The 21186-nt window shown below is 42.1% G+C and overlaps 4 protein-coding genes across 5 annotated transcripts; 2 read left to right on the top strand and 2 right to left on the bottom strand.

The window, feature by feature from the left end:
• Positions 1–106: 106 nt before the first annotated feature.
• Positions 107–2199, top strand: fam177a1 (family with sequence similarity 177 member A1). Its single transcript, XM_053845469.1, has 5 exons — positions 107–233; positions 572–751; positions 845–911; positions 1070–1167; positions 1261–2199. Exons 1-5 carry the CDS (start codon positions 165–167, stop codon positions 1480–1482), a joined length of 636 nt encoding a protein of 211 aa, XP_053701444.1. The 5' UTR covers positions 107–164; the 3' UTR covers positions 1483–2199.
• A 464-nt stretch (positions 2200–2663) lies between these two features.
• On the bottom strand, positions 2664–6937 carry ppp2r3c (protein phosphatase 2, regulatory subunit B'', gamma). Its single transcript, XM_053845343.1, has 13 exons — positions 6771–6937; positions 6548–6678; positions 6262–6366; positions 6071–6183; positions 5876–5973; positions 5736–5806; positions 5330–5462; positions 5176–5231; positions 4839–4914; positions 4402–4538; positions 4191–4328; positions 4032–4091; positions 2664–2944 (listed from the first exon to the last, which is right to left on the bottom strand). The coding sequence occupies exons 1-13, from the start codon at positions 6835–6837 to the stop codon at positions 2750–2752; spliced, it is 1380 nt and encodes a 459-aa protein (XP_053701318.1). The 5' UTR covers positions 6838–6937; the 3' UTR covers positions 2664–2749.
• Positions 6938–7229: 292 nt separating this feature from the next.
• Positions 7230–13233, top strand: prorp (protein only RNase P catalytic subunit). Of its 2 annotated transcripts, none has more exons than XM_053845791.1 (9): positions 7230–7748; positions 7810–7948; positions 8020–8254; positions 8445–8713; positions 9932–9979; positions 10058–10190; positions 11396–11506; positions 12583–12731; positions 12800–13233. In XM_053845791.1, the coding sequence occupies exons 1-9, from the start codon at positions 7427–7429 to the stop codon at positions 13131–13133; spliced, it is 1740 nt and encodes a 579-aa protein (XP_053701766.1). In that variant the 5' UTR covers positions 7230–7426; the 3' UTR covers positions 13134–13233. The 2 variants fall into 2 exon arrangements, with proteins under 2 accessions (XP_053701766.1, XP_053701765.1); XM_053845790.1 differs by having other exon boundaries at positions 7807–7948.
• Positions 13234–13468: 235 nt separating this feature from the next.
• Positions 13469–16933, bottom strand: nfkbiab (nuclear factor of kappa light polypeptide gene enhancer in B-cells inhibitor, alpha b). The gene is made up of 6 exons (XM_053845793.1): positions 16596–16933; positions 15617–15722; positions 15321–15531; positions 14753–14841; positions 14417–14677; positions 13469–14352 (listed from the first exon to the last, which is right to left on the bottom strand). Exons 1-6 carry the CDS (start codon positions 16844–16846, stop codon positions 14317–14319), a joined length of 954 nt encoding a protein of 317 aa, XP_053701768.1. The 5' UTR covers positions 16847–16933; the 3' UTR covers positions 13469–14316.
• Positions 16934–21186: the final 4253 nt, after the last annotated feature.

Raw genomic sequence — 21186 nt, 5'->3', positions numbered from 1 at the left:
GTATTGAATACATGTGGTGGAATAAAGCGCCAAGGGACTTACAAAATAAAACAAAAAAAACCTACCAACTCCGACTCTGAAAACACGTTTATTCTGAAGGATACCCGGAAGTCCGGTGTTGAGTTTATTCAGTGAGCTGTACTACACTTCCTTTCTCCTCAGAGATGGCGGATTTGTCTTTATATCTAACGAATTTCAACATTTCTCTGGGCCAAACGATGGAAAATGATAAGGTGCGTTCCTTCGGTGTTGTTGATGTCATTGAGTTAGTGTAAACGAGACAAACTTCCGTGAACACCGAGTGTAAACACAAGAGCTGCTACTGAGCTAGCAAGCTACTTCGAAGAAGATTTAACTTCCTGTATTTAACAGCAAGATCACACTGTTTTGACTTCACTGTAGTATCATTCAACGATTGAAGCTTCTCTTACCTGAGATGTATCTTTTACGTTTAGCAGAAACGTTCAGAAACCGATGATAACTATGCCGCTTGTACTTAGTTCTGTACCATTTTAAAGCATTGTTCTTCATGATACATTTATTCATCTGTGTTTTGGAACTTGTTCTTAAGATTTCGAGATCAGAGCAGATGGAAATCGTGGAAATCGGGGACTCAGCGGACAGGCGAGGGAAGTTAAAGGTTCCCCGTAGGACCATCTATTTTGCCAGCGGCGAGACTATGGAAGAATACAGCACAGATGAAGAGGAGGAAGAGGAAGACTCGAATAAAGAAATAAGCACTGTGGATCCGGTAAGCTGCGAGGAAGCCAAACCGCGTAGTTAATTTGTGAAGTGAACATTGATGTACTGTTAAAATAATCCCTCAAATATTTTTGTGTTTTAGTCTACATTGACCTGGGGACCGTATTTCTGGTTCCACATGTGGAGGATGGCCACTTCAACCATCTCAGGTGCAGACTCTATCAAATTCCGACTTTTGCTTCACCCCTGAAAGTCCACTGCATTTGAAACTAAAAGATTGATTCGCTGCTGACTGAAAGTGGTTGGAGGAACGCCAATGAAGTAGCAATGCAGCTTGCTGTAACATGCTCTCTTCTGGTTTCTGCAGTGTGTGACTACATGGGAGAAAAACTGGCTTCCATATTTGGGATCACAAGCCCAAAATACCAGTACGCCATTGATGAATATTACCGCATGAAGAAAGAGGTTGGACATCATGTTATTCACTCCAGTCAAACGTCCACTTCCTTGTTTATGCCCAAGCTCTCTCTGTGAGCCTCACGTTTGCTCTTTTCACAGGAGGAGGAGGAAGAGGAGGAGAACCGGTTGGCCGATGAGGCAGAGCGCAATTATGAAGAGCAGCGGCAGGTCAAGCAAGAGGAGCTGTCATCTGCCCATCCTGCCACCATCGAGCAGCCAGAAGCTTCCAGAACCTCGTTTGTGAATATTTCCTTCGAGTTGGACCCTGAACCTCTCAACGATACAGAAGCCAAGAGAGTTCCTTCACCTCTCCCCACCTGAGCTCTCACCGTCAGAAGGACGAGCATATCTAACGCTTCATTCATGATGTCAGGGTACGACCTCCACAGTGGGGACAAAGCCTGCCTTAACTAAATATGTGACTATGCAAGACTTTGACAGTTTTTTTAACAGAAGGATTAATTTAACTATCTTAAATGGTCTGGATTATTCAACTATCTAGGTTTCTCTCTTTTTCTTCAACTGCACTAAGATTTAACTGTTTGATAGCGGTGGTATGACAATACCTCATACATGTGTTCGGAGTCCTGACCTGAAGAATCTGGTGCCCAGGATCTTGTCATTCACTCGATGGCTTATACCAGACGTTCTTTCTCTTCTGTGGTGATAAGTATGGAATTGTAGCCAAAGACTGTCTGCACTTGTGTCACCGAATAAAGCCTTTGCCCATATGTCTGTATTTTCTATGAACTAAAGACATTATTTTTCTTTATTTTCTTTATCAAATGGTTTCTTTTTATCTCTTAAGGTTGTTTCTTCATAGTGAAACTCAGTGACTGGCAAAATATATTTCAGGAGTCATTGGCAGCCATCCTGCATTTGGGTGAGGAATTGGTCACATGAGTAATGTATATCACCAGTGATAACACTTTTTCTCACAGCACTCCCTCCCACGGACCAAAGACATATGAGGGCCAGTTAACTGGTTTGCTTTGTGACAAAGTGGCAAGCAAGTTTTGTAACAGGGATTAACTAAACATACTGTATATTAACAAGTCTGGATTATGAAAAAAATAAAGGTATGTAGTGTTTTTGTTATATATGCATATCCTGTCTCCTGGGGGGCATCTGACCTGGAAACTAACAATTCAACTTGCTTTGTACCATACAAAAGACCAATTCTGTAGTGAGTATGTGGAGAGTTTAACAGTATGTTAAACTGGATTGTTGGTCCACAAGTGTCCTTGTGGTCACCGAGCAGGTGACCAGCTGGGTCTGTGTCATAAGCTTCTTATTTATTGTAATCCACTGGTTATGTGTAATTACACGACCGAAATATAACAACTCTGTTTCCTGTCATTGTAGTAGAGGTCCGGCTTAAGTGCTACCTTAGTTTTATACAATATGTACATGAAGATCACGTGGTGTGTTCGCTTTCATGTGGTCGTAAAAGGACTACTCCAGTAAAAAAATAAGAGTTGAAGACACATTGGCTTTGAGGAGAAAATATTTATCAAAGTTTGGTCAATAGTCAAAAAGTTTAAATACAAGGTGATCTGACATGTCAGTGAAAACCACAGAACAATCTTCACGTGTCATCCAGGTCAGGTGTGTTGCTGTTGTCGTTGTCGTTGGCAACCAGCACTTCTCTGTTCTCGTACGTCCAGAAGCCGTTGAGGTCAATGAGGATGCTGGTGACCGTGTCGCCCTGGCAACTGTTCACCAAATCTTGGAGTGTGATCTTACAGGGGTCTTTGGGCTTCACCATATCAAAGATCTCATCCTAATGACAGAGGAAACACACTTCACTAGCACGACAACACTCTCCATCCATTTCAAACTTGTCACTATTCTGCTATGAAATGATCCAGTCCATCACCAGTACCTGAATACAAGTATATTAACTATATTAAATATATCTGTATTTCACTTGCATGCAAACATACAGACTCAATGGAGTGAGCTGCACATGTATAATGTATTACATTATTTTAGTGCAATTATAGTAGTGCAATTAAGATGATTTATTTTACTGAACTGATTTAATAGCTGAGTAATGACGCTGGTATTTTGCGCCATCTGCTGTTAAAAGAGTGAACAGACAACGCAAATACGTAAGAACGCTTCTTGACTCAGTTTGTTTAATGTTAAACAGGAGATGGATTGTAGAGTTGTTCATTGGGCTTATAAGCACGTTTTTTTGAGTTATGGTTTTTTACTGGAGATAATATGGATGCATACAAGGGAATGCACATAAAGAAAATGACAAATTCCCCCCTTTCATCGCACCCTCAACCACCCCTTAGAACAAGGGCCCATTCATTTAGACATGACACAGAGAAAAGAATAGAATTTAGAGCTACTAATGCAGAGTCATATACTGTGTATACTTTTTGTATGACAACTTCCAAATTACTTTGTTAACTCCATGAAGGCCTTTCAAAACAGTTTTAAACAGGCAAGATGCAGCCTCAAACAACAATGTCCAGCTTTGAAAATAAAACATGGATTCAAAGAGAACCCAGAGTGCTTTCAAATAGGATATAACAGGGTATAACAGTCTGGAGGAATTTGGTTCTTAAAAAATGTTTTTTTCCCCAATTGTATGATCTGCAGGAGGTCAGCCATCCATTGAAACGTTTAGAGGGTTTATACCTTTCCAATGTGGTAAGATTCTTGTGGTAAATGCAATTATGTTTATCTGCTTTTTTGCGTCCCCAGGGTTTTGTTGCGTAATCCCCAAAATAGCAAGCATATCACTAGCTTGTAAATTGAGGTCTAAGGACTTTGACAATGTCTTAAACATGCAGTTCATGTTCATTGTGAAGCATAAGCATGTTTAAGCCAAAAGAGTGATCATCATGTCCAACCTTCACATCCTGGAAGGAAACTGGTTCTTGACCATGAAGTTTTATCTGCTCCTGTATGGACTAAAAAAAAGAAGAAGAGACAAGAATGCAATTAATTAAATGAGTAACACAAAATCAGAATTCCTCTTAAAACATCAAAGGGGTTAACCCTTTTATTACCCTGAAGAAGTAGTTGAGAGAGAAGACATTGAGGTAGCCCAGGTTTTCCATGTCTAAAAGTTTGAAGATGTACTGCAGCGCAGCAGGCTCCTTCCTGTTCTCCAGCGCCAACACAAAGTCTAAATAGGTCTTGTAATCCTACAAATGAGACAGAAACAGATTTCTTATCAACTGTGTGTACGTGTATAAATACCGGGAAATGTTGCGTCACCATTTCTCCATCATATGTGAGACACTCTTGGAACACTCGGTCCAGGAACACAGAGGTCAGAGTGGAAGTGCCATAGCGGGACAGCTCCTCTTTGCTCAGCATGCCGTTGTGATCTTTGTCTAGGTTGAGATACTGGCCTGCAGGAGCAAGAATTTAGACAGAATAGAAAAGAAACCTGAACGTGTTCCATTAGCCACTAACTTGTAACTGCTGCTAAACCTATAAGTATAGTTTTTCCTAAATACAAATGTGTGTAGGATTATAAAAAAAATACACATTGTTTTCATTTGAATTCTGTTGTGTCCACATGAAAAAGCATACCAAATAATAATGTTAATATTTTTTGTGGTACTATTATCACATATATTATCATATAAGGGGCTATATATATATATATATATATATATATATAAAAAGCATAAAAGCATTTATCTCACCATACACCCGGAGAGCTGATGGAGCAGAGAACCAGTTGGACTCCTGACTCTCCTTTGACAACTCTTCATCTCTCAGCTGGAACAGAGAGAGAGACAGTTCTACGATTCTTTCTTCCGTTAACAAAATCAAATTATAATGTTATAATGTTTATTGGTCGGTCATGTTGGTCTGCGTAAAACGACGATTAAGAAGAGGTGAAATACTATAGTTCAATGTATATAAATGAAAAAAAGTAACCTCAAACATGGAACTAAAGATGTATTAGTTATGAAAACTACAATTGCAAATCAAGAATGTGCATTGGAAAAACGGATGTTGAATGAGAACACAACCCACCTCCAGTAGGTCATCCAGAAAACTGCAGGCCAAAATATCTTGAATCTTAATTTTTCCTGCCAAGTTGAAGCAAAAGAATGATGACTTTTCTACGAGGCCCAGAGGACCATTTAGTGGAGTAATAACGTGGTGACAGGTTGGATCAAAAACTCACCAGTACGAAGCGGGTCAAGGAAAAAGAAGAACTTGCGAACAGCAGTGCAAACATAAAATGAGTAAAAAGATTTTTCAAGTCCATCCAGCTGAGGAAGAGTGGGAATTAGCTCCAGGATGTAATTCTCCAGGTCCTGAGGGTAAAAAACAAGGTCAGTGATGGAGCGCTAAACAACAAATGTCAAATCAGCGTCACAGTACATCCTCATATGTGGGTTCCCATTTATCCAATCATCTTAGGGGAGGCCACTGCTTGGATTGTGCATGGAAAATTAGGTGAATATGTGAAACACTTTGCAGATCCAAGTACTGTTGCCTAAATTTAGATGCTTAAGATTAACATTGGGCTTATTTCAATGACATTCAGTCATTATTATGGCTTTATTATGAAGGACAAAAGCACTCACAGACTCCCTGAGGTAGCCCTGGCCCGCTACGTCGTACAGACTCAGGCCGATGCGTGTTTGATGCAGCCACACTGGATGTTAACAGGGGTGAATGGGGGTCAGAGCAATACATTACTCATGTGGTGTCAAGTGCTGCTTACCTTTCCTCATAACATAGTTAAAGAAGTGCATGATTGAAATTCTCCCATATGGATCATTTTGAAGCAATTTGGCATAAACTCTGGCTGTGAAGAACTTCCTGAGAGGAAAGATCAGAAGTTATCAATAGTAAATTCTGACAAAAAACACCTAAAATGCTTCATTAAATGTCATGAACTACTGGAACCTTAACTTACTGGCACTTAGGCCCCGCATTCTCCCCAACCTGAAGATAAGCTTCATAGCTGATCATGGCTTCCTCTCCACTCGCTGGCGGTACCTGATGCTTGTCAAGCAGGAACCAGAGATTCTACAGACAGTTGCAGGCCATAACATCAGAACAGAGAAAAACGATACATTTATACCTCTCTGTCTGCACAAGTTATACCTGTAGTTCTTCATTATCCAGTAGCTCTCTGCTCTTTCTCTGAAGAAAAACAGCTCTGGATTCTTCTCTCAGTTTTTGCAGCAGCACTTCATCTTCCGCTGGTAACTGCACACACCAAAACATGACAATCAATTGAGACACATTTGGATTAGATTAGAAATTATGCTTTAACTTGACATTTAGATTTCGGCATTAATACACATTTGAGGTCACTGCAGCGTTAAAATTCTATAGTGTTGTGGTCACGTTTCAGGCAGAACTGTGTAACAGGCATGCAGAAGGTTACCCTGTAGTAGAACCGAGGGATGGTTCCGTAGGACTTGTCTTTGTCGCCGCCCCCCCTCCACTCGGAATAATACTTGGAAAATACTTTAGTTTCCACTTCTTTATTCTCCTCCTCGCTCTTCTCTTTGGTCTCTTCAAACGGGAACGAGAGCGTCAAAGACATGGAGTGAATCCGAACGGACGAGAGCTAAAGCTTTAGCCAACATCAGTCGACAAATACCCACCTTTCGGACAATTCTGAAGTCTTTTTTTCAAAATATCCGACCAGTGAGGCGGGTTTTCCGATGCCATATCTACCTATTATGAAAGGCAGACAATGAAAAAGACATTAACTTGAAGAAAACAGAAAAAGTGCAATGCTTCACTGTCAATAAGATCGCTTCCGGAAGTACATTACTGACGTGTAAAGCTAGCAGAAGTAAGCCAACGACGTATTCCGCCTTCGAGAAAATTTTGAAAGTGAATTAAAATCATACGATTATTCCTGGTTGATTTTCAAAACTAACTTTTAAATTGATGTGTTTATGCGTGTATATCTTCCGTTTGAATGGGAAAACATAAACATTTTCGCATATATATGTTTAAAAAAATGCCAGAATATATTTTGAAATCAAATCGCTTCAACCAGGATATGCTATGGTTTTGCATGAGCGTTGCACTTTACAGTTGCAGGTGACGTCAGATTGTGCGACTTGTGAGGCGTTGACCATGCGCTGGGTGACACGAACCGTATTTCATTTGAACAATTAGCACTTTTAATCGGAAGAAAATGCCTCCAACTCGTCGTCGCGGGATGGCTTGGATTGGCATTTAGTGTCCAGTCAAAGCAGACTGAAAACAAAAGATAGTATAGCTGACTTCTTTGAACTTCAACCATAACATGAACCCTTGGTTCAGCTTGAGAATGAGAAGAACCTTAACACCTGTCTTCCACCAAGACCGTTTAAAGTGGCTGGTGCTTCAGTCTGCTCGCCGTCTGTGCAGCAGGAAGTACGATGCAAACGTCCAGAAAAACGAGAGAAGACATCGGGATGTTACCACAGAGACCAGAAAGAAACCCCCATTCTTCATTGATGCACAAAAGCCGCCCAGATCGGTGTTTGCCGCTGGAACAGCCAAGAGGACGGCAGAGCTGATGAGAAGGAAAGCAGGGGGAGTCTTGGAAGATGAAGGACCAGACAGGAGATCAAAACCAAAAGAAGGTTGGAAGTTCTTTTCAGTAGAAAACATGACCTCTAATGTGACTTTCCCCCTGTCAAGCAGTGAAGATTCAGCCTCCTGATCAGCCACTCTCTGTGGAAGGCTGGAGGAAGCTGAAAGAGTCTGTGAAAAACCCAACACGTTTTGATCACCAGATGATGGCTGGGTTGATAAAAGCAGAGGCTGACTTGGATATTGCCAAGTAGGCATTACGATAGAGATGTTTCTGTTCCCATGAACTGTTCGCTGATGTCATCTGCCTCCCTGTTTCAGATCGCTACTCAGTTTTGTAGCATCAGAAACAGGAACCTTGTCCTACGAGCTGCTCCTGAAGTACCTGAGTCTGTGCGTCCTGGGTGTCCATGATGACGAGATGTTTGATGTCTACGATATCATGAGAGGAAGTTTCCCCTCCCTGGACACTGGGGCCTCTTCACTTTTTATTAAGGCCTTCTGCCGTACACCAAGGTGGAGGGAGGCTGTAGACATCCTGCAGGACATGAAGAAGGTGAAAGCATGTTCACTATTTTTCATGAGGAAACACATTAATATTACCTAAACTGGTTTTGACAGACAGAAAAAAGATTTGCCATTTTCCTCTGACTCACAATCGAAAGATGAATTTAGAAATGTGTAGTTGACTTTCTCTAGTTGACAGTTGTGACGCCTATCCAACGTTAACTTCTTTTACCCAAAAGGTCATTACTCCATCTACACGCAATTACGGGGACATCATCACAGCGGCGTCGCTCAACAATGACCTTTCAACAGCCTGGACTCTGTATGATGAAATCATGGATAAAGGACTGAGTCCAAATCAGCAAACGTGGGACTCTCTCTTCAAAGCTTCGGGACGTTCCTTTCCAAATCAGCAGGAGAGGCTTTTGAGTATTCTGCATTACATGAGGGACAACCAGATTTACCCACAGCACATGCTTGCCTCAACCATCAAGACCTGGTTTGAAAGGTACGAGTTGTGACTTGGTGTGAATCTAAGGAGGTTTGAGTGTGAAAAGAGCAACTAGTGTACTAGTTACAGTGTCTTTAAAAATATTACTGGACCCATACTGAACCCATCGGTATGTATCTTTTGCACAAAACTCTTTTAAATATTTACATGGATAATAATAAAAAAATTTGGTGTAGCTGGAGCGAACTTACCATGAACAAGGGAGCATTTCTGCTGGGGTCTGTCACCAAAATCTGGCTGCTTTTGTGTTTAATACTAGTTATATCACTGGGACATAGCTCTCTTTTTCTCTCCTTCCACGTCTGCCTGTGATAACAGACGCATCACTGCGAATGAATCGGACTGGATCATTGCTCTGTTGTGAGTGTGCTGTTGATGCACGCCCACATTGCGTTACTCATATGAGGAGATGGTAAGATTCTGTGCTGAAGGAAGAGTCTTGTCCACTGGGAGCCCCTCATAACCTCTTGCTCTTGCAGCTCCACTGAAGACAGTATAGTCACAGAAATAACCACCATGATTTTGCCATGTACGAAAACACAATATGCTCCTTGGATGATAAGAACTGTGAACTTTTTGATGTCCACGACTAGAATGAGCACAAACTTATAAGGTGAGGAGTCTGTGTGGCATCATGTGGTTTCACCGTTACACTGACTTGTGTTAAAATGCAGCAACAAGCGTCTCACCAAGATGACATTCATTGACAGTCACTTTTATTTTTAATGAACAAACAGGTTTGTTGTTGCTTTCAAGGCTTCGGTGATTGACATTTGTGATCAGTTGAAACCAGAAATGACTCCCAGGCACAGTTCATACCTCATGTTTATACTCTGTGTAGTTTTGAGTGGGGCAGCTATTTTGCCAACATTAACTTGTTATAACTTTGAAATAACAAACATTTTATTTTGATGTGAAGCTACTGGTCCTCTGTCAGTCTGTGAGAGTTTTTTTTGGTGACTGCAGAGTGGGGGTGACTAAAAGAACAACTCAGCTCCCTCAAAACGTGTTGTTGGATTTGGGAATGTTCAATAGGGGTCCAGTATCAGTTTAAAAGACACTTAAATCACTTCATCAGTTCTTGTTTCAAGAACGTGACGGAGGATTAAACTTGAGTCACTCAAATGTTGATTCAAACATTTTATTCATTTTTTCTCATATTCAATCAATGAGCCTTGTATTCGCTGCTCATCTTGCACTCTTGTTTCTATGAAGTCTTCCCGGACAGAAGTGGAGGGGACGTTGGACTCAAGCCACACAAAAGTAATAACCCACTTTCACAGTGACATGTTCATAAATATAAACACCGATTTAGATACCATGTGCTGTGTGTGTGTACAGTGGTGTGTGTCAGGGCTGTGGAAAGACTTTAGAGCCCATCCAGTTGCCTGACAAGGAGTACCAGCAGCTGAAAGAGCGGGTCATGACTGACATCATCCAGGGACCAGACGTGTTTAAGAAGACCACACCAGAGGTCGGTCAGTCACACGGATGCCAGGTGTTCTCACTTGCTCCATTAGGCAAATAACTCGGCACATTTCTAGGAAGGAACTGGAACAAGCTTCATCATTATGACCACTGACGGGTGACACACGTAAAGTGGTACATTTCTTTTCTAGAACATCTCTTTGTCTTGATCAGGAATCAGTCACACATGACCTTACGTTGCCCTCAGTGATGTCATATCCTCTCCAGAGCAGCAGTGTCTGCTCTGCTGTTTAATTTCGGAACTCGGGTAATTCATGCTGGGCTGGAGAAGATTAGTCTGACCCTCTGTCAAGAACCCACTTTCATTTGAAGTGTACATTTTCCTGGCATGCATGATGATAGTACTGCATTAACCTTTCTGTTTTAGATTGGAATTAACAGGCACTGTTACGCGAAGCTTCAGTGGATTTAAAGAACTAGCCTCCATCCCAAGTAGTGGGTACCTATGAGGGAGATATGCAAATCTGTTTGTGCTCCCCTGCCCCATTCTGAACCCTGTCGATGCACCCTCATCTTGCAACCTTTATGTCATATTTGCAGCGTGAACAACAAGTATTAGCAGAATTGAAGAGATACTTTAGAAACAAGACAATTGAACCCACAAATACATATTAAAATCCGCCATCTGGAGAATGTCTTCAAGGAAAATTTCCTGCCAGTTCATGCAACAGCTTCTTTCCTCACAAGGTTTAGAGGGTTAAAATGTCAGTAAATGTAGTTTATTATAATTGGGTTTAAGTTTGATCCTGGTTACGTTTAGCCATTTGTTTTGGATGGTTAAGTTAAGGGTGAGAGGCTGGCGAAAGCATTATATATGTATGTGCGTGTGCGTGCACGTGTAGCAGTCATATTATCCACCGCAGCACAATGTGACGGTTTCACATGTCAGTTCTGGAAAGTCCCTGGATAATTACTGGACTTTCTCTGCCTCTGTCGTCTTCCTTTACTTCATTCTATCCATTTTATATGTTCACCTCTTTCCTCTTTGCCACATAAAAGCCATCCATCTGGCCTTACATCATGTTCCTGGATATTTGGCCAAGTCGAACGTGCCTGTTTTGTTTTGTGATTTTAACATATTTTATGTTGTGATTTAGAGCAACAACTTCCCAATGTGTTTTTCAACAACCAGCCCGTCACTGTAGATATTTCTTTAGCTTATATTTCTCCCAAATATTGTGTTGCGTGCAGGAACTGGAGGGTTTCAAAGTTTTTGTAAAGAAGAAACCAGCTTTTGATGTCATTGTTGATGGACTGAACGTGGCAAACATGCACAAGGACAAACAGAAACGGTCATCAACTGTGAGTATACACACACTTTTTTTCTGACAAGTAGCTTGTTTTTCTGTGATGTATTGAAAGGTTTCCTCCTCACCTCTAACCCGGGGCTTTTCTGTCAATGCTATTTGACTAACTTTTGTTTTCTCGTGGGAATCTACGTGAGTAGGCGGGTCTGATTTTAACAACAGCAGCACCTACTTGTTTACAAACCCACGTTTGTCTATAATGACTTTGAGTCTGCCTTAAATCACGCAAAACAGGATTACAATTTTTGTTGTGTATGAGTGAGTCATGAGGTCAGACAGTGTGGCATTTCAATTTACAGTGAACCCTGAGTGAACTGTCACTGGTCTACGTAACCAAAGTGGGTTAATGGGAGGCATCTATAGAATATTGAATGTCCGCTTCAACTTTTCTTTACCCAAACAAGACAGTACAGATCTTCCTTACAATTTAAGTACAGTACAGTTCTTCACACCTCTCAGACAAACCCTTTACAACATTATCGTGAGTCACAGGAAATTCTCTGGAATTTTTTTAAACAAAATATTTTCAGTAAATAGGATGCCATGGTAGTGCAGTGTCTGTAGCTTCAAATTTCCACAAAATAAAAGGGTTGTTCTGCAATTTCAACAATGCATGATGGTGCTTTAACTATGGTTCCATTGGGGCTGTGCCTTTTGGATTTTTTTTTTCAAAGAAAATAGGAGTGCCATTGTGTAAAATAGGATGGAAAAGGTTGTATTCTGTTTTCACATAATTGCTCATCAACTGATAAATTGTAGGGCTGCCACCTTCAGTTACATTACTTGATGCCCTTTTTCTGTGGGGTTTTCATCTGTACTCGGGTGCTAAGTGACTCGCAGCAGGCAATGGTGAAGGTCAGAGGTCATGAAAGTGCACTTGACTCTATTTGACTTGACTGTGGACTGTATTTCTGTAAATAATATCCACAACTCAAGCAATGCTCCACTGCTGACAACTTAAATATAGTTGGGGAAATTTTGTTTTAGCATAACATTGGCTTAAAAAATTTGCTAAACTATTCATGCCATTCCTGGATTATCTATGATTCCAACGTCTTCTTACTATGACAGCTGTTAGCGGTGGTGTCGGCGCTGCACCGCCAGAACTTGACCATCCTGGTTCTGGGGAGGAAGCACATGCAGAGACCATCACATTCATGGGACAGAAACGACATGAACCTGATCCGGCAGAAGGCTCACTGCTTCTTCACTGAAAACATGTGAGAAACAACTCACTTGTTATTGCGCAGGAAATAGAACGAGTCACACACACGTGTTCCCTTCTCAGCTCAGAGGACGACCCCTTCCTGCTCTACGCCACAATGCATTCAGGGAACCACTGCAGATTTGTGAGCAAGGACCTGATGCGGGATCACAAGGCCTGCTTCCAGGACAGCTTGACCAGGCGACTCTTCTTCAAATGGCAGCGAGGTCATCAGATGGTGGTGGATGGCTGCGCGGCTGAGGGCCGGAAGGTTTTGTTCCAGCAAGTTCTCAGCTATGACACCATTGTCCAGACGACAGAAGACTCCTGGCACATTCCGTACGACGACAAAGAGGACCGGAGCACCTATGAAGTCCCACAGAAGTGGCTATGTCTCTCTAACAGGGATCACAGCTGAGTGTTTGTGGACAAGCCAACAAATTCTAATAAAGTAAATTGTCTTTTATCTCACTTGTGCAACAATGTAGCTGTATGGTGACATCATTTTTACAAATTTACTCCAGTACAAATCAAACCGATCAAATCGATCTCCTTCCTCGTCTCTGTATTCTGATCATTGCCTGTTAAGCGCAGATTTCCATCTTTGACTTCAGACAAGCCGGAATGTCACCCCGGAGTTGTTGATGCTGGGAATTTTCTGTGACTTCCTTGTGTACTTCCCCAGCCCATTTCAAAAATAGCATATTAATCTACTGCCACCAGTGACTTATCGCTTGTCAGTCTCAGTGAAGCAAGTTTATGGGTCAGTAATAATGAGTAAGTTTTTCGCTGAACTCTTCCTTTTGCTCTGACTCAGGCATGACTCGGTTCATCCTGTGAACTCCTAGCAGGAACACGCTATTGACAAAGAAACCACAGATCACAGTATGGTGACACTTGATTGAGGAGGGTGTGAAACATCACAACATTTTTCACCAAACAGATCACAACATTGAACTCCCAACTGTCCAATGGGACGGTTGTTTCTGACCCCTTCAATTACATTCTGGTTCTCTGCAGCAACTGCAAGTCTCTGCCGAGTTGTGCGACGGGTATCACACCAGCCATAGTCCCTTATAGAAATGTTTTTGTTGCATGTCCTTGAAATGCATCCCACTTCTGACACCATCTACCATGGCGGGTGGAAAACACCTATGCCTGTCTGGACATGTACAGAACTCAACACATCCACACACACACACAATAGTTTTGTGTACAAACCCACTCCAAATCAATCAGGCACACGCACATTTTTGTCTGTTAAATACAAGTGTTTTAATTTAACTGAGCGAGCTGGACTGTGGGTTGTCTTCCATATTTAACCTGCTCAACGTTCACATCTTCCATAAAAAATACATCTTTTTATACACAGCATTTACAATATCATACAACAGCGCAGTTGCTGGCACGTCTGTGTCCACGGTGATCATGATGATGGCGGTGATGAGCAAAACAAGCAAGCTCCGCCCCATGTAAGTAATGGCATCTTCTTTGCCTCCAGTTCACCGATTTGCCACTTTCAGATGCCTCCGTCTGTTCAGCCCACTGTGGTTCTCTGCGCTGCTGCAGCTCTCTGCTTCACCATCAGATCCCATCTTCAGCTAATGTCCATTCCACTGAATGTCATCATAACCAAGCTGAGGAAATAGAGTTAAAAACGTCACATCCAGCACCACCGTTACATCCTTCTCATGAACTCACCTCCTCCTCATGGTCTTCATCCTCCTCTTCCTCGCTGTCCTCTGACTCGCTATCTGGCAGCTCTCTTAAAGCAGGGTGAGTGACTGAAAACAATTCCCTTCTGATGTTGTCATCCTGGCGACCGTAGGTGAGATGAAATGGAGTATGACCTCCAGACGTAAGTTGATTTGGGTCGGCCCCCTTCTTGAGCAGCAGTTTAACCAGCGGGAGGTTCTGATGGTCCACAGCCAGATGGAGCGCGCTCCGGCAGTTCCGTTGCTCCTGTTCCAGACATGGGGAAGCACATCAGCACGGCACAAAAACAAATGAGTGCGGCTACTAGCTTGACGTTGGTACCTTAGCGTTTACATCAGCTCCCAAACCAACCAAATTCTCCACCAGCGAGAGGAAACCATGAACTGAGGCCAGATGGAGGCAGTTCTGACCTACAGACGAAACATGAATTGAAAACATCATTCCACAACTCCCTGCTGATGTGAAACACAATTCAAATGTATTCATGTTGTATCTTATTAATTCAGCTTGTGCCATAGAGGAGGACCGTCCAGGTGAAGCTGGATGTGTGATGGATATGCAGACAAAGACCCACAGACCTTTTGCAACGACAAAGCGAAACCAACTGAACCACAATAGCAGCTACCGGTACTCTGCTTTTTACTGATGACATGGTCATCTTAAATTATCAATGACAAGGCTAGAAGCAGCTTGGATGAGGATCTACTGTATTTCAGAGACCATGATGCCAAGGATAGAATATCTTAGCAGACCTGAGACATGTAGGAGAGGCTGTGATGATTTCTCCACAAGAAGTACGTGGAACTAACTTCCTTCTCACCACATAATAATTGGGAGAGTATTGTTGAGGCAACAGAAACATAGCACACTCTGTGTTGTATAAGCTCACCCTGATAGTTGCAGGCCGCCATCACCGTGGCAAGGCGTGCTGTCGCGCAGTTTTGTGTGATGACGCTGAAACACGGCAGGTTTCCATGGCGACAGGCGATGTGAAGTGGTGTGTTTCCGCCTTCGTCCACCAATGTTGGGTCGCAGCCGCTGACCAGGAGGTGCTGACACACGTCTGGCTGGTTTGTTATCACGGCTAAATGTAGTGGAGTCTAGTGAGGAGACAGCAGATGAGTGGACAGATCAGGTCGACCATCCGAGTGTGTGTGTGTGTGTGTGAGTAAGCAAGTACGTTACCTGTCTCTGGTCATTCTGTGTGTTGAGGAAGTGTGTGTTTTTGGACATGTCTATCATGGTTTGGATGTAGTCTTTGGCCTCGTGTATAATCGCCAGGTGGAGCAGTCTAAGCACACAAATGACAGAGTCAATATCAACAAGCAAGACATGAGTTGGTTCGACTGTTAGGAGCGCACCATTTCCCAGGCCGATGCACATCCTTATTAGTCTCCATTCTACCAAATTATTAAATGGCATCCCATGAAACAGTCAGGCAATGAAAACAATTACATGAAGAAAAAAAAAGAAATTGAAGGCGAAGGAAAATAAAATGCACAAAGAACAGAGCAACTTTCATAATGACCTCGACTCTTCACCTTGTTAACAGAGAAACAACGAACCCACTTGCATACTACCAACAGAAAAGAACCTTTGAGCCATTAACAGTTGCAGTTTAAATGTAATGTAAATTAATTTGGGGCGAGATCGTTTTCTCTCGCCATTCATTTGTTTCATTTATTTCGAAATTCTTCGTATTATGGCGCATTCCACTGCATCACGTGATGTATCGACAAACAAAAGCAATCCATCGCTGTCATTGCTTTCTACATGATCCTGCCTACAGTGTACAGTGTGTTCTGGGTCGACTACATTGTTGACACGCTGCAGCTTCAGTGTTCCCCTCCAGAGCTCGGGGGCGCGCATCGGTCGGATTCCATGGCGGCGCGCCCGGGACTTTCCCAATCCTCCCCGCGGCCAAAGTGGATCCCTCCTGCTGATAATAGCCTTTTGTTTACGTCCCAAACTCCTGTGTCTGACCGCACCAGAACCCCGATGAGAGCCCGCATTATGGGTTCATTTGCACTTCCGTTTACTTTAAAATACATTGTGATATTCCACGGTGGAACAAGGAAGTCGAGGAAATTCCCCACAGGAAGTGGCTCAAACTACCAACCGCGCAGGGCCTCGAGATGCTAGAAAGATATATGTGTGGCCTTACGTGTCTCCGTCCTCCGTTATCTGTGTTTTCCATTCCTGCACCTCTCCGCTCGAAGGCTGCTGCGGCGGCAGCGGCGGTTCGCATTCCAGCTGGAGCCGCCGGATCTCCGCGGCCACCGCCTGGTACTCCTCCTCCTTGAGCGAACCCAGACCGCTGTCCAGCCGCTCCTCTGTCGCCTGGCTCGGCTTCCCCTCCTTGGAGTCCAGCCTGTCGTCCATTTGGTTCGATATCGTGCTCCGATGGAGGGACATGGTCGTCCTTCCTGGCAGTCTTGTGCGTGTGGTTGTTTGCAGCGAAGTTGACGGCTAATGGCCTCCGGGTGGGCGGAGTCTAGCATTAGGTGGGGGATTTCCAAAAAAGTGTCTCTTTTAGAACAACCGGGTTCAGCTGCTGGCACCGACTGGGGTTTTCTTTTTCAAGTCCCAGACAGTAAATACACTTCCTCGTGTATGTCAGATCCCCTTGGTTAAGCTCATGACTCAACTCAACAAACTAACAGCATCATCTGCAGAGGTCAACACCTTTGGGACGTGGTTCAAGGAGAGAGAGCAGTGAGCCAGTGGCGTCAACCATAAGGGTCCAAATGTTAAACAGTGAACAACATTTATATCGTTGAAGAGTTACTTAGAGGAAATAAGCGCATGAAAATAGTGATATCCCATGCTTTCAGAATTATCTGATGTGCAATCTGATGATCAGATTTTTTCAAATGAACCTTCCCCACTGTAATCTCACAACATTCTAAGTGCGTTTAAATGTTTGTGTTGCCTTCTCCATTTGTGGTCATAATGTTATGGTTTACGTGAACGTACACTGTTTCTAGAAGTTTAGAAAGAACGATGATAATCTGGTATTTACCTTAAAAAAAAACAACACTTAGACCAGTAGGAAGCAAAGCAAACATTCCCCTTACATTATTTGCACTCGAGAAAGTTAGTCATAGCCACAAGCATTTTGTGTTCAGTTTCAGGTTCTAGATTAGAGGAACTGAAATAATCGCTGAATGCACATGAGATCAGTCAATAGAAGAAAACTGGTTCTACCAGAGCCGCAGCCCCAGCTTCTGCTGGTCCAGTGGGATTTTGAAAAATATGTTGAATCAAGTGAGATATCAGGAAAAGACACTGGTGGACCAATACCACTCTCTATTGCTGACGTTTACAAGCAGATGTTGACTATCAACAGGAACATTCTGAGAAAATGCCACTTAGCATTTCATACATTCTTCATGTGTCATTATTTGGTAATAACTTATAATAGCAATAATAATCAAAACGAAATACTTTAAATGTGTGGATGTAGACTACAGTACTACTTCTAGCTCACAGTAGAGCCCATGAACACAAAGAGGGAAAGCAAAAGCTTTAAAGACGAACCAAAACAAAAGAGGCAGAATTGGGTACGTCATCCTGATCACATGATTATGATCAGGTAACCTGGGAAACTACCTGATATAGTCCACTGAAATCGCGTCGGCAGTCACACACCAGAAATTAAATATATTCAAAATCGATCTGCTAAAAATAAATTCTGTCTATACGTCTCGAGTTTTTATAATAACCGTCTTAATATTAGACCTGATGTCAAATGAGCGCATGCTGGTACACTAAAACCACCAGTTACTAAACGTGATGTTATGACAGACTGCTACGACTTCAGCCTTAGTTCCCCACATGATTAGATGGAAATTTGAAACATATTTATGTCATAAATCGACTGACTTATTCAAGCCTAAGGTCGACTGTTTACTCGGAAGAGGCTTTCAGTTCTCCATAATGACCAGCAGAGGGTGCTAAAGGACTTTGATGGAGCGGTCAACTGAATATATTTATTTAAATAATAGAGATTATATCAACTACAGAAAATTATTTAATTTCATAATTAGCTAATATTAGACTGAGGTTTGCCTGGAATTATCAATAATAATAATAATAACATGCACATTTTAGTTGTTATTCTGATACTATATATGTTTTGATTTCAAAGGGGTACACTGAAACTAGACCAAAGAAATGAACAATAAAACAATAATAATAATAATAATAATAACCTTCACTTGAGGAATAATTTGAGGGAAAATTATCCCACAAAGGTGCTTGACAGCATAAGTCCGGCCTAGGTGTTTGGCTGCTAACCGTTGTGTGCGTATTCTCTCTCTCCGGTTTCCTCCCACAGTCCTGAAGCGAATACGTGACTGTGATAGCGGCCGGGTGAGTGTGTGTGAGTGGTTGTCCGGCAAAGCTTTCGCAGGTTAGGCAGGACATAAGCGGTAGAAACTGAATGCTCCATTGTTTGGGGGCTTTTGTTAGGTGGGAAAGTCATTGTGTAATGCTCTGCACAGGTGACGATATCGTCGGCCATTACAGTGCAGCACTGAGAGTTCCAGATCAATAGAGTCATTTTCAGAGCGTTGAAGCATTTTCACCTGAATGCACACTCATGTCTGTCTGTGACACCAAGACAAACACATATTTGTCCATATGGATCCATATTTCCAGAGAAGATTGACTGACTCAGTCCGCGGCACACTCTGTCCTCAACTACACTTTATTTTGAATAAAGATATGAGACAAACCAGCATCAGACCGTTCTGCCAGGCAACTCCCCAGCCTGCTCTCGTGAATTTGCCTGTGTCGGTTTCCAGGAGGAGACAGTTTGGCCAAAGTGCACTGGCCCAATTCTGGAGCTCCTGGCCCTGGACGGTCCCGTGGCCTCAGGGACTGCTGGATGAATCTCCTTCCAATCTCTTATCATCCACACCAGCAGAGAGATGTGAGGCGACTGCACACATCACACAAGACTGATACCCACTGGGCCAGAACTGTGATTAAAACAGGTGATCATTATCTGACTCTCACTGGACTCGACATTAAAATCATATTTTCCACAACAGCTGGACGCTGTTCAGCCCCAGGGACACATTTAAAATAAAATACTTTTAAACTTCACTCATAAAACACACTACTCAAATTAACTATCTTAAAAAAAAGCCTTTATTCTGCTTTGTCAGGCATTTCTGAAAGCAATTTCCTAAATTCCACGACATGATTTGACATATTTCAATTTTCATTTTTTATTTACTTTTGTTCTACATTTGTGATTTAGGTGACATGGTCGGTTTTGAAATAACACAACCAATTATTGATCATTCTTCTCATTTAAATTTGACCTAACTGGTTATAGAATGCAAATTCATAATTTAAATAAATAAAGTTTTTATACATACAAATTACCGACACTATACTATAATATATATCTTTTAGCTTCATAAGGATAAACTGAAACCGGACCAAGGAAATGAATAATAATTCATACTCAGGTTGCGTCTCGCCCTGAGATGCTGGGAATAAGAGCAATTACAAAATCCTATTACGCTAACATAAAATAGGGGCTTGGTGAATGTTGAAATGCCAGTGTCATAGTTATATTGCATGAAATGAGAAAATATGACCTTAAACCTTATTGTGTCCCCAAACGAGTGTAAGTTCATATTATTGGTTCATAAATCTCTCAACAGTCTTAGTCCAGGCCATGCAGCTGCCTACACCAGGCCTCTTGGACCATCCGGTTCAAGCGTAGTCATCTCCTGATCCTTCCCAGGGTGTGAGCAAAAACATACATAGCCATACAAGCCTCTTTTAGTACATTGGTGGCACTCATTACCTGGATCTGAGTGTTCATAAACAGATCTTCTTAATGTTGTCTCTATATAGTTGCTGTCAGCCTATTTTAGAATGCCTTTGCGACAGAAACCTTTTATGGAAGATACTGCTTTTTTCTGGGGTTTCACCACATGAGCCCACCCCACCTGGGGTTACCTGACTTAGATGACGTTGGCCTCGCTGTATATTTGCGCGCAGAGTCCGAGAGCTGACTCTTGACTTGGGTAGTCCTCCATGACCTCTCAAATACATGGTTTTTGTGAGAGCTTTTAAAAATTTGTGAGGTGAATTTTATGATGTGAAGCAGTTCAGAAATAGACCTGTATTAAAGGTGCTGAATAAATAAAGTAAAGTCCACTTCATTCACGTTGCTCACATGAAGTGGTTTTGGACACCCTTAAAATTTGACACATTCTTATAAGAAAAAATCTTTTTGGTGAGGCTGCATTATACACACACAAATACAAATGCTGTATGTTTATTGTTAACCAGACAAAATAACAGCACTGAATTCTTGACACCATGATATCGTCCTGCCATTAGCACACGGTGGAATGCATGAGGTGCTCCATCATCAAGATGAAAAAACTTAACTTAACATAAAAAATTGTAATTTGCTCAGTTCAGAACCATGATCCCAGATTTGGAGGTGCTATTCTCATTCCTGTAGCCCAATTTCTGAAGCGCAGTTTTCATTGAAAACAAATGTACAGTCCTTGATAGGAAGTTAAACGTTGAATAACATGATAACTGCAAACACAAGATGAATCACAGCAAAGCCTAAAAATCGAATTCAGCAAACGCGCAAAACTGAATTAATCTATTTTAAATGATAACCAAGCCATAAGGGTTTAAGGTGACAATTGGTGACTGAATAAATGGAAGGATGTCAACTGGAGAAGAGTGCTGTTTCAACAGGAGCACCTGCG

Source organism: Synchiropus splendidus, chromosome 16 (assembly GCF_027744825.2).
Source record: "Synchiropus splendidus isolate RoL2022-P1 chromosome 16, RoL_Sspl_1.0, whole genome shotgun sequence".
Lineage (NCBI taxonomy): Eukaryota > Metazoa > Chordata > Actinopteri > Syngnathiformes > Callionymidae > Synchiropus > Synchiropus splendidus.
Note: the sequence above shows the minus strand (reverse complement) of the source record. Positions and strands in the feature narration are given on the sequence as shown.

Coding starts and splice junctions, on each gene's coding strand:
- fam177a1 (XM_053845469.1), top strand. CDS start 165: ATGGCGGATTTGTCTTTATATCTAACGAATTTCAACATTTCTCTGGGC. Junction 234..571: donor AAACGATGGAAAATGATAAG/GTGCGTTCCTTC, acceptor CTTGTTCTTAAG/ATTTCGAGATCAGAGCAGAT. Junction 1,168..1,260: donor ATTACCGCATGAAGAAAGAG/GTTGGACATCAT, acceptor CTCTTTTCACAG/GAGGAGGAGGAAGAGGAGGA.
- ppp2r3c (XM_053845343.1), bottom strand. CDS start 6,837: ATGGCATCGGAAAACCCGCCTCACTGGTCGGATATTTTGAAAAAAAGA. Junction 6,679..6,770: donor ACTTCAGAATTGTCCGAAAG/GTGGGTATTTGT, acceptor TCCCGTTTGAAG/AGACCAAAGAGAAGAGCGAG. Junction 5,807..5,875: donor TAACTATGTTATGAGGAAAG/GTAAGCAGCACT, acceptor GTTAACATCCAG/TGTGGCTGCATCAAACACGC.
- prorp (XM_053845790.1), top strand. CDS start 7,427: ATGAACCCTTGGTTCAGCTTGAGAATGAGAAGAACCTTAACACCTGTC. Junction 7,749..7,806: donor GAGATCAAAACCAAAAGAAG/GTTGGAAGTTCT, acceptor CCCCCTGTCAAG/CAGTGAAGATTCAGCCTCCT. Junction 8,255..8,444: donor TCCTGCAGGACATGAAGAAG/GTGAAAGCATGT, acceptor TTTACCCAAAAG/GTCATTACTCCATCTACACG.
- nfkbiab (XM_053845793.1), bottom strand. CDS start 16,846: ATGTCCCTCCATCGGAGCACGATATCGAACCAAATGGACGACAGGCTG. Junction 15,723..16,595: donor ATAACGGAGGACGGAGACAC/GTAAGGCCACAC, acceptor TTGTGTGCTTAG/ACTGCTCCACCTGGCGATTA. Junction 14,678..14,752: donor GAGCTGATGTAAACGCTAAG/GTACCAACGTCA, acceptor TGTCTGGAACAG/GAGCAACGGAACTGCCGGAG.